Raw genomic sequence first — 12249 nt, forward strand, 5'->3', positions numbered from 1 at the left:
ACTTTTCGCACCAAAGTTTTTTTATCCGTTATTTTACCAGGTAAGTTGACTGAGAACACGTTCTCATTTGCAGCAACGACCTGGGGGAATAGTTACAGGGGAGAGGAGGGGGATGAATGAGCCAATTGGAAAGTACGTTCATCTCTAGGAGACAGAACACGTCAACTTCCTGAGCGGTATGACGGCTGCGTGATCCCATGGTGTTTAAACTTGCGTACTATTGTTTGCACAGATGTACGTGGTACCTTCAGGCGTTTGGAAATTGCTCCCAAGGATGAACCAGACTTGTGGAGGTCTACAATTTTTTTCTGAGGTCTTGGCTGATTTCTTTTGATTTTCCATGATGTCAAGCAAAGAGGCACTGAGTTTGAAGGTAGGCCTTGAAATACATCCACAGGTACACCTCCAATTGACTCAAATGATGTCAATTAGCAGAAGCTTCTAAAGCCATGACATCATAAACTTCCGACTTCAACTGTATGTATGTATGTATGTATGTATGTATGTATGTATGTATGTATGTATGTATGTATGTATGTATGTATGTATGTATGTATGTATGTATGTATGTATGTATGTATGTATGCATCTGAACAGGATCTGGACACTCACAACACTCCACGGGGATGGATGCAGCCTGTAGAGAGAGAACCTTCCCATTGGGCTGGGGAATGTGAACACGAAACACCACTCGCACACGCGTGTTCTTCCGCCCGATATCAGTCTCCCCCTTCCGCAGCTCAATGTCTGAGTTCCGCAGCTTCAGGATGCCAGCACAGTCAATACTGCAAGAGAGATAGGGAGGGGAGCTAAGCAACACCCCCCGATTGGGTATCAATTATGCAATTTATTAGGATGAATGGAAGGCTGAATGAATTCCATAATAAACCTTTGCCATCATATTGTGAACAAATATCCATCTGAGTCAAATTACAAAGTGCAAAAGCAGTACATTTGATTTATTAATGCTACAGCTATGAGGGGAAACACCAAATCTAAGACAAAACAGCTTGGAAAACCAGAGCCTTCGAAATAAAAGACTAAATATATACTGTGGTCAATGTAGATCCATAACTAAGGGAATAAAGTGTATTGTAAGCATATTCTGCTCGGTGGGAAATTCTCATATTTTCCTGCTGTACTTAACCTTCCTGCTGGTTTGAATTAAGACAAATAAAATCCCTACCGTGTGCATGTATGTACATATGTCTGTCTGTGGATATTACGATCCTGTTTGATCATAAACGGTTATTTTTACACTTTCAAGGTCTTCCTCAGTGCTAGGAGGTAGCGCTCATAATTCAACTGAGTAATGTAATCCTTGAGCGACCATGACACCCACCTGGCAGACATATTGTTTTCGGGAAGCAGAGGAATCTCGAGAACTTTGGTGCTGGAGATGATGATCTCCTGGCTGGCGGTGGCCACCGTTTTCCCAGTGATCCGATGCACCTGGTAGAAGGCGTGAGGTCTGAGGTAGCGGTCGTCTGCCGTGCCGATGAACATCTGTAGGTTGACAGGCTTCTCGTTGTAGCCCATCAGCTGAGACAAGGCAGAGATACGGAGGGAAAGGGGGAGAAAAAGAAGAAGAAAAAAAACCATGAGTATGTAGATCGAGTCCATATGAGCATCGCACTTCCAGGACAATCTGCACATTTCCTTTACTTCCAAATGCCCACTTCTCTCTTTTCTGGAGGGAGTCTAGCCTAAATGTCAGCTTCAAACATTCAAGTGAAAACCCCCAGTCAGTCAGGAATTTCTGGCAGGATCTCTGGAGATTCATCTGGATCTCTCTACTTGGCCTCCAACCAGGTCAACACACACACACACACACACACACACACACACACACACACACACACACACACACACACACACACACACCACACGCACACGCACGCACACACACACACACACACACGCACACACGCACACACACACACACACACACGCACACGCACATACACGTTCTCCTCCTCTAACCAAAGACCCTTATCATTTCCCCCTTTGTCTACTCTCTGTTTTAACAGGGATCACAACCCACATGTGCACAATTACCTCCAAAATCCCTTCTCCAGAGGAACCACCATCTCAGACCTTAGCCCAGTATTTTCCAAGACAAACCCCCAACAAGTCGGAGCTACCCAAAAAGACCAAGCCAAAAAAACGAGGAGACAAGTTTTCAAAACACGAGAGAGAAAGGAGAAAGAACATGGAAATGGAGTGAAAAAAAATCTATCTTGAAAGACATGCTTTGGTGCACCACAGTACCGGAAACAAAATGGCTACAACTTTACTGAATGGAGTGCAAACTTGGAAAAACAAGTCACCACGGATATGATCTTCACCTCATTCTGTGTGGTCTATCGTGCACCTTTTAAAGAACATTTTATTGGTGAAGCTGCGGTTTTGGGTTCTAGAATAAACCTGTCAGTGAAATTGCCAACCAACGCCCATGACCCTGATCCAGCTGTGGTGCCAGTGCCAGCTTGGCCTGAGCCCTGGGCAGCCTATGCAGCTGCTCTCTCCTTCTTGGCTCTTTCAGGAGCCAAAATGGCCACCAGCCTGCCATGCAGGTGAGAGGCCCCCCCCTTCATCCTCTCCTCACAGGGACAGAGAAAACACCGGCAACACAATCCCACTACTGTTAGGAATGTTGTGCTTGGCAGGGGCCGTGACGGCAGGATGGCACCCCCTCCACCCACCACCTCCCCTGTACCCACCTCCCTGACCCAGCCAAGCCACATCCAACCCCTGGCTCCACTGCAGCTGGAGGGTTACCCCTGCTCCCCACCCTGCGTCACACACACACACCGGTGTTACCGTTTGGGGAAAGAGAGAAAAAGGTTAGGTGTGGAAGGAGAAAAAAGAGAAAAGAAAGGAGGGGGGTTTGAGGGTGGGGGTTGTCATTATGCAGTTGGTCCACAGAGCAACAGCAGCCAAAACAGGGAAATGATGGTCTGGATGGAAACAAGTGTACCTGAGAAAAACACCAACCACCAAAAATCCCATGCCGCTAGGTTTCAAAATATTTACTTTCTCTGAAACCAATTATTGGACATCCTTTTCCTTTCCAGCTCCAACTGAAAGCCTGACTGTGGTGGTGAGTGCTCACTTAGGGGGGAGAGATCCTATCAGCCACTCCATTGGTTTTTATTGAATTTTCAGACTATTTTCTCTCTGACTAAAACACATAGATGGGACCCAGTGGGGTCAGAATAGAGGTATGGGGGCCTTTTGGGGTCAGACAGAGTCAGTGGAAACGATGTGTTATGTTTAGTGGTCTTTGAGAGAAGACAAGTCCCCTGGGTATCATACAGGGTGGTAAAGACCTCTACTACTATAACACTGAAGACAGGAGCAGGCTTCTAATCAGCATAAAGCCTCAGTGTTCTGAATAGATGAGGTAGCCGGGACACACAGTCTGCTAGACGATGCTGGTCAGGGGCTTTGTTTACGCAGTGAACCCTAACCCACCCCCTCTCCCTGACCTTTAACCTCTGTGTGTGTGTGTGAGAGAGAGAGAGAGAGAGAGAGAGAGAGAGAGAGAGAGAGAGAGAGAGAGAGAGAGAGAGGGAGAGAGGGAGAGGGAGAGGGAGAGGGAGAGGGAGAGGAGAGAGAGAGAGAGAGAGAGAGAGAGAGAGAGAGAGAGAGAGAGAGAGAGAGAGAGCGAGAGAGAGAAAGAGAAAGAGAAAGGGGGCAGGGTTTATGATGACCTGGCTCCTCATAGGCCTAGTTACAGGTTACAAGGCCCGGCTGGTCTGGTCTGGCTGGTTGGTTAAGTCATCTTCAGGGTAGCTGACATTTTTTTTTAAAAGCAGGCCCAGCAGCTGCCCACTGCAGCCCTGCCAGGCTCAACTCAACCAGGTTAGGTCACTCTCCTCTCTGCTTTGCAGCTCCACCTATTTATACAGGCAGGCACATCTAGGAAAGCACCAGCAACACATGGAGACCTTTAGAGTATGGGTGATTAGACCTGTTCTGTTCCATTTGGACTTCATTCTTGATTCTTAACCTTTCAACACACGGCAGACACATTACAGCCGAGCAGTAGGCCTACTTCCAGTTCAGGTTGATGTGGTACTGGACAATTTGTCTCAGTTAGAATTTCCAGTTCCACAATGCATTGTTCATGCTGAAGAACTGGGTGCTTACTAATCAAATGCAGCCACTGCTTTAATGAACAAAAACCAAAGCATTTTGATATTGCATGCATTAGAACAATGGTACCTGGTGGTTAAGTCAAGAGCACCAGGCAGAGGGGCAGACACAGGCTTAGGATAGAACTTAAAGGGACAGGGAAAGCCCCCTAAAGTCATTCCTAGCTGGACGTCTTGGAAGTGTGTGTGCCCTCTAAGCCTGCTCCTGTTGAACCTACGGTCTACAGGCTGATATCTAGGAGACAATCTGACTCCTCCCTGACCCTGCACTGACTACGCTAAGAAGCTTTTGGACGGCTGGGGCGAAGCGTGCGAGGTCACATCCTTGTCTCACACTGTGACACACACACACACACTTCGGGCGCTCAGCCTCAGAGGTGGTGCCATTTCGCCCGTCGAAACAAGGCCAGAGTCAGGGATAGGGCCTGTGGCATCCACAACACATGGGCACCCAGCTGAGCGGACAGGGTTGGTGAACAGTCCAGCCTAGTAATGGATTAGTCCTTCAGAGCTTTTAAAGAGAGGAAGAGAGGTGCACTATAATGGTCTCTTAGATCTGCAAATAGGAGAAGTAGCATTGATTTAACCCGACCTGAATACAGAAACACAGCTGTTATAGTGGTATTAATGTTGTCCCTACAGGACTACTCTTTATAGTGGGAGTCACTAATATTGTCCCTACAGGTCTTTGTAGGGTACCAGGTGAGACTAGCAGAAAGGTAAAGTCTCATAAGAAATAGAGTGCAACGAATCTCTGAGACAATGGATGTGCAGACTGACTGCAACTCCAAATGTCAAAAAAGCGTGTCTTCATTTTGGCAATTGAATATGTTTAGATGTGCCGAAAGTTGTTTATACGATCAACATTACTTCCTGTATAATATCCCCCTATTATGGGGTCATCCTCAATCCCTAGAGAACCCCATCAACATGAAATACATCTAATAGCTAACTAGTGATAATTATCATTACAATTACCTGTGATCGTAAACAAAACCTTAATTCTACTTTCAAAAAGCTCAAAGTCATTAGGCATGGTTTTATGAGGTGCTTTACGGTCTGTTATTACTAGTATAGATATGGCAAGCGGACTATGGAAGCGGACTATGGAAGTGAGTACTGACTGACTGACTGACTGATTGACTGTGTGAGTGTAAATCTGTGAGTGTGTGTGTGCGTGTGAATCTGTGAGTGTGTGGCGTTGTAATGTTTATTCACAGCTCACAGCACACCATGTGTGTTCCAGACAGCATATAGCGACTTTATGTTTCTGTGTGGGTGTGAAACTATGAGTGTGCGGGGGGGGGGAGAAAGAGAGAGACAGAGGAAGGGACGTGAAGAGCACTACAGCACAAAACGTGGTCAGAAATCAAGCATTGTTATTGTTTTGTGAAACCATGTTTCGTACTGAGGTGCTCTTCGCGTCTCTAAACCAAATACTCTGATCACATAAAATACTTTGAACACGTGCAGTTCATCCTGGAGTAGAAGTTTCTGTAAAGATCTACTACACCAAGGCCTCTCTCAGTCTCTAGAGTCTATAACACGAGGCCCAGGTCTGGAGTAGAAGTTTCTGTAAAGACCTACTACACCAAGGCCTCTCTCAGTCTCTAGAGTCTATAACACGAGGCCCAGGTCTGGAGTAGAAGTTTCTGTAAAGACCTACTACACCAAGGCCTCTCTCAGTCTCTAGAGTCTATAACACGAGGCCCAGGTCTGGAGTAGAAGTTTCTGTAAAGACCTACTACACCAAGGCCTCTCTCAGTCTCTAGAGTCTATAACACGAGGCCCAGGTCTGGAGTAGAAGTTTCTGTAAAGACCTACTACACCAAGGCCTCTCTCAGTCTCTAGAGTCTATAACACGAGGCCCAGGTCTGGAGTAGAAGTTTCTGTAAAGACCTACTACACCAAGGCCTCTCTCAGTCTCTAGAGTCTATAACACGAGGCCCAGGTCTGGAGTAGAAGTTTCTGTAAAGATCTACTACACCAAGGCCTCTCTCAGTCTCTAGAGTCTATAACACGAGGCCCAGGTCTGGAGTAGAAGTTTCTGTAAAGACCTACTACACCAAGGCCTCTCTCAGTCTCTAGAGTCTATAACACGAGGCCCAGGTCTGGTAGCGAGCCATCATGTTATCAAACACACTCAGCAGATGTGGGCTGCTCCAAATGAAATAATACGGCAGGTAAAACTGATTAGGGCCTGACTGTAGAGTAGAAAAAGCCCTGCTTCAGCACTCCCAGTGGGTCAACACCACACGGTTAAACAGAACAGAAATAGAAGACAGAGATGGCTAATTTAGCAACCTCTGACATTTAAAACTACTTCCAAAATAACTATTTTCTATGCAATTTCTGTTTTTCAGTCCCAACATCATAGCAAGGCTAGGCTACACCTTTCCAAATACTGTAATACGTAGTGTTATGTAAACATAACACATGCGAGGGCGAATAAGCAAAAAATACAGACACACACACACGTAGACACAGGCAGAGTAGACACATGCAGACACACACACACACATAGACACATGCAGACACCCACACACCCACACACACACACACACATAGACACAGGCAGAGTAGACACATGCAGACACACACACACATAGACACATGCAGACACACACACACACACACACACATAGACACAGGCAGAGTAGACACATGCAGACACACACACACACACACACACACACACACACACACACACACACACACACACACACACACACACACACACACACACACAGGCAGAGTAGACACATGCAGACACACACACACACACACACACACGTAGACACAGGCAGAGTAGACACATGCAGACACACACACACATAGACACAGGCAGAGTAGACACATGCAGACACACACACACACACACACACACACACACACACACACACACACACACACACACACACACACACACACACACACACACACACACACACACACACACACACGTAGACACAGGCAGAGTAGACACATGCAGACACACACACACACACACACACACACACACACACACACACACACACACACATAGACACAGGCAGAGTAGACACATGCAGACACACACACACACACACGTAGACACAGGCAGAGTAGACACACACAGACACACACACACATAGACACAGGCAGAGTAGACACATGCAGACACACACACACTCGTAGACACAGGCAGAGTAGACACATGCAGACACACACACACACACACACACACACACGTAGACACAGGCAGAGTAGACACATGCAAACACACACACACGTAGACACAGGCAGAGTTAGCAGATGCAAACACACACACACACGTAGACAAAGGCAGAGTAGACACATGCAGACACAGGCAGAGTAGACACATGCAGACACAGGCAGAGTAGACACATGCAGACACAGGCAGAGAAGACACATGCAGACACAGGCAGAGTAGACACATGCAGACACACACACACATAGACACAGGCAGAGTAGACACATGCAGACACACACACACATAGACACAGGCAGAGTAGACACATGCAGACACACACACACACACACACACACACACACACACACACACACACACACACACACACACACACACACACACACACACACACACACACACACACACACACACACACACACACACACACACACACACGTAGACAAAGGCAGAGTAGACACATGCAGACACACACACACACACGTAGACACAGGCAGAGTAGACACATGCAGACACAGGCAGAGTAGACACACGCAGACACACACATGCACTTGCACATGCACACACACAGAGACACAAACACGCACCCTCTGCCATCTTGTTTCACATTCCTCACCTCACATCCCCCACCAAATCCATGGTTGGTGTGAAATACCACAGGAGGGTGGTCTCTGCACTTTCTTAACCTCCTCAAATCCTGTGGGACCAGCTGGTCAATAAGATCTGATGGATCAGGTCAGTCAGTAGTCATATTAAACCTGCTGACATTAATACCAGTCACATGTCTGACACACACCGCACTGCTGGATATAGGTCTGCGTCCCAAAAGCCACCCTATTCCCTACATAGTGCAGTAAGTGCACTACATTCGACCAGGGCTCTGGTTGAAAGCAGGTCGCTATGTAGGGACTAGAATGCCATTTGGAATACAACCATAGGCTGCCTGCTAGGTTACCTAAATATAAAACTGCTGGATACCATTACAGATTCAGGTCTAAATAAAGAGAGGCTTATTTTGGTTCTCAGTGGCATCTGTTCCACTGATCCAGTATTAGAAGAGAAAACAGCCTGGCCAGCAGGGCCCGGAGAGAAGAGGGTGACATGCAACAAGGAGAAATTTAAAACAGCCTTTGAAAAGGCAAAACACAAGTGTTGATGGATGGGTTGGGTTGGGCTGGGGGTTGGGTTGGGCTGGGCTGGGCTAGGCACCGTATCACCAACAGAAGCGTAGCCCGCCAAACTTCACAGTGAGAGGGGCATGTTACACCATGCCTAAATCCACCCTCCCTCCCCTTTCCCTCGCTCCTCACCTCTCCTCCACACCCCCTTCAGCTCCTCACCTCTCCTCCACACCCCCTTCAGCTCCTCACCTCTCCTCCACATCCCCTTCAGCTCCGACCCTCTACCTCCCTCCCCTTTCCCTCGCTCCTCACCTCTCCTCCACACCCCCTTCAGCTCCTCACCTCCTTCAGCTCCTCACCTCTCCTCCACACCCCCTTCGGCTCCGACCCTCTCCCTCCCTCCCCTCGCTCCTCACCTCTCCTGCACACCCCCTTCAGCTCCTCACCTCTCCTCCACACCCCCTTCAGCTCCTCACCTCTCCTCCACACCCCCTTCAGCTCCGACCCTCTCCCTCCCTCCACTCGCTCCTCACCTCTCCTCCACACCCCCTTCTCCTCACCTCTCCTCCACACCCCCTTCAGCTCCAACCCTCTCCCTCCCTCCCTCTCCTTTCCCCTCGCTCCTCCTCCACACCCCCTTCAGCGCCGACCCTCTCCCTCCCTCCCTCCCTCCCCTTTCCCCTCGCTCCTCCTCCACACCCCCTTCAGCGCCGACCCTCTCCCTCTAACACACCACGTTCTTTAGGCGCATGCCTCTGCCAAGTTGTTTCCCTGTGTTTCTCTGGTGTTGCCATGGCAAGGCTCTGTGCATGTGTATATGAGTGTGTGTGTATATGAGTGCATTCTCACACTGGTGTAAACTACAGCTCTTAGTGTGTGTGTGTGTGAGAGAGAGAGAGAAAGAGAGAGAGAGATGTTGGAGTGGGAACAGCGGTGGTCAAGGTCATGGGCGGCTTCTGGCCCATGACGTTCAGTGGTGTCTCTGCTCTGACACGGCTTAGGGCCCACCCACGCACACACACACACACACAGCCCTGTTCACATACAGGCCTGCTGTGTACCCAGCACACCAGGGCCCAGAGAGCTAGGGGGCCGCTTGGCCGTTTGTTTAAACAAGGTCAATTCACACACACACACAGAGCAGAGCAGAGCAACGTCTACTGTATGCTCAGCCAGTATATGGTTCTGCAGGTATGCACAAAGCTCAGTGACTCTTTCCCCTTTTCTATCCCTCTCTTCCTCCCCCCGTCTCTCCCCTTCCCTCTGCTTGAAGCTGAAGGCTAATTCCCCCTTCTCTTTACCACCTCTCTCTCTCTCTCTCTCTCTCTCTCTCTCTCTCTCTCTCTCTCTCTCTCTCTCTCTCTCTCTCTCTCTCTCTCTCTCTCTCTCTCTCTCTCTCTCTCTCTCTCTCTCGCTCTCTCGCTCTCTCGCTCTCTCGCTCTCTCGCTCACCCGCTCTCTCACCCGCTCTCTCACCCGCTCTCTCACCCGCTCTCTCAATTCAATTCAAAGCACTTCATTGGCATGGGAAACATATGTTACATTGCCAAAGCAAGTGAAATAGATAATAAATAAAAGTGAAATTAACAATATAAAATGAACAATAAACATCTCCCCCTCTCTCTCCCCCTACCAAGTTCCCTCTCCCTGTCGTCTCACTGCACACTAACCCTGATTACATCAAATGAGAGTGGAGCCTCACTGCCTACATCATGTTTACATCAAATAGAGCCTGGGGCAGGACAACAGCTCCGGTCGGTTCACACAGTGCAAACTGCAGAGCAGGGCGTTGCATGTTTCCCTCTTTATTACCCATCCACGCCTATTGAAAGAGTCAACAAAGCCATGCCACAACAACACAGAGGAATAAAGACTACACACAGCGGAGCAGAGGGGGACTGGTGTAGAAAAGTGACAACGCAGAGGAATAAAGACTACACACAGTGGAGCAGAGGGGGACTGGTGTAGAAAAGTGACAACACAGAGGAATAAAGACTACACACAGCGGAGCAGAGGGGGACTGGTGTAGAAAAGTGACAACACAGAGGAATAAAGACTACACACAGCGGAGCAGAGGGGGACTGGTGTAGAAAAGTGACAACACAGAGGAATAAAGACTACACACAGCGGAGCAGAGGGGGACTGGTGTAGCAAAGTGACAACGCAGAGGAATAAAGACTACACACAGTGGAGCAGAGGGGGACTGGTGTAGAAAAGTGACAACACAGAGGAATAAAGACTACACACAGCGGAGCAGAGGGGGACTGGTGTAGAAAAGTGACAACACAGAGGAATAAAGACTACACACAGCGGAGCAGAGGGGGACTGGTGTAGAAAAGTGACAACGCAGCAAGCCACATGCTTTATATGTGACAAAAGCTGCTGGTTATGCTGTATAGAAATAGAACCACAGTCGCCGGTAGTCAGAGAGGGGGTTTGTGATATATCAAAATCATTCTGTGTGACCAGAGAGGGAAACGTAATGCGCTCTTGGACAGCCTCAGCCCATCTTGTCTTTCAAATCCCATTTTCAGACACCATGGACACATTTAGAGTTATTAAAGACTGAACATTAAAGACTAAATGCAAGGGCTGCAATATAAAACATTTTAAATTGAGTGTTTTTGTTTACAGAAGCCTTTTACCTAATACACAATACAGTAAGTGTAAACAGTAGTGGAGCGGGTCGAGAGTTTCAAGTTCCTTGGTGTCCACATCACCAACTAACTATCATGGTCCAAACACACCAAGACAGTCGTGAAGAGGGCACGACAACACCTTTTGCCCCTCAGGAGACTGAAAAGATTTGGCATGGGTCCCCAGATCCTCAAAAAGTTCTATAGCTGCACCATCGAGAGCATCCTGACCGGCTGCATCACCGCCTGGCATGGCAACTGCTCGGCATCCGACCGTAAGGCGTTAGAGGGTAGTGCGTACGGCCCAGTACATCACTGGGGCCAAGCTTCCTGCCATTCAGGACCTATATACTAGGCGTGTCAGAGGAAGACCCAAAAAATGGTCAGAGACACCAGTCACACAAGTTATAGACCGTTCTCTCTGCTACCGCACGGCAAGCGGTACCGGAGCACCAAGTCTAGGACCAAAAGGCTCCGCAACAGCTTCTACCCCAAAGCCAAGACTGCTGAACAATTAATCAAATGGCCACCCGGATTATTTGCATTGACACCACCCCCATTGTTTTTACACTGCTGCTACTTGCTGTTTATTATCTATGAATAGACACTTTACCCCTACCTACATGTAGAAGTTACCTCAACTAACATGTACCCCCGCACACTGACAATGCAGTCTTCATGAACTGCATTGTTAGTTAAGGGCTTGTAACTATGCATTTCACGCTACGTTCTACACCTGTGTGTGTGTGTGTGTGTGTGTGTGTGTGTGTGTGTGTGTGTGTGTGTGTGTGTGTGTGTGTGTGTGTGTGTGTATCCATGGCCCTACTGTGTAACACTGTGGATCTCCTTTTCTTTGTGTCGAAGCAGCAAGCGCACAATTAGGCTGGTTAAATACTCACATGGATTGCTAAGCCAGAGGCTTTGGACTTACCCATCTCCTAGCAACAGGTGTGCCTGACAATTATGGTCTGCCTGCCCAGCAGTTTGGCTAGCCTCGGAGGAGAAGCCCTAGCTTAGCCTAGCGTAACCCAGGCTATGTTTACATTAGAACAGCTTAGCGTAGCATAGCCTAGCGTGGTATCCACTGGAATAAGCAGCATTCCACACAGAACACAGTGGTAT

The 12249-nt window shown here is 48.2% G+C and overlaps 1 protein-coding gene across 3 annotated transcripts in view; it reads right to left on the reverse strand.

Moving 5' to 3' along the window:
• The window catches only part of LOC106587624 (nuclear factor of activated T-cells, cytoplasmic 3), an 83826-nt gene that overhangs the window by 32437 nt on the left and 39140 nt on the right, over window positions 1-12249 (reverse strand). For 2 of the 3 annotated variants that reach the window (XM_045708154.2, XM_045708156.2), the window contains exons 4-5: window positions 1343-1542; window positions 613-809 (exon numbers count right to left, since the gene is read on the reverse strand). In XM_045708154.2, coding sequence (XP_045564110.2) covers window positions 613-809; window positions 1343-1542 — 397 coding nt within the window. The remainder of the gene's footprint in view (window positions 1-612; window positions 810-1342; window positions 1543-12249) is intronic. The other variant, XM_045708155.2, reaches the window with a different exon arrangement.

Source organism: Salmo salar, chromosome 26 (genome assembly GCF_965601325.2).
Source record: "Salmo salar chromosome 26, fSalSal1, whole genome shotgun sequence".
Taxonomy (NCBI): Eukaryota; Metazoa; Chordata; class Actinopteri; order Salmoniformes; family Salmonidae; genus Salmo; species Salmo salar.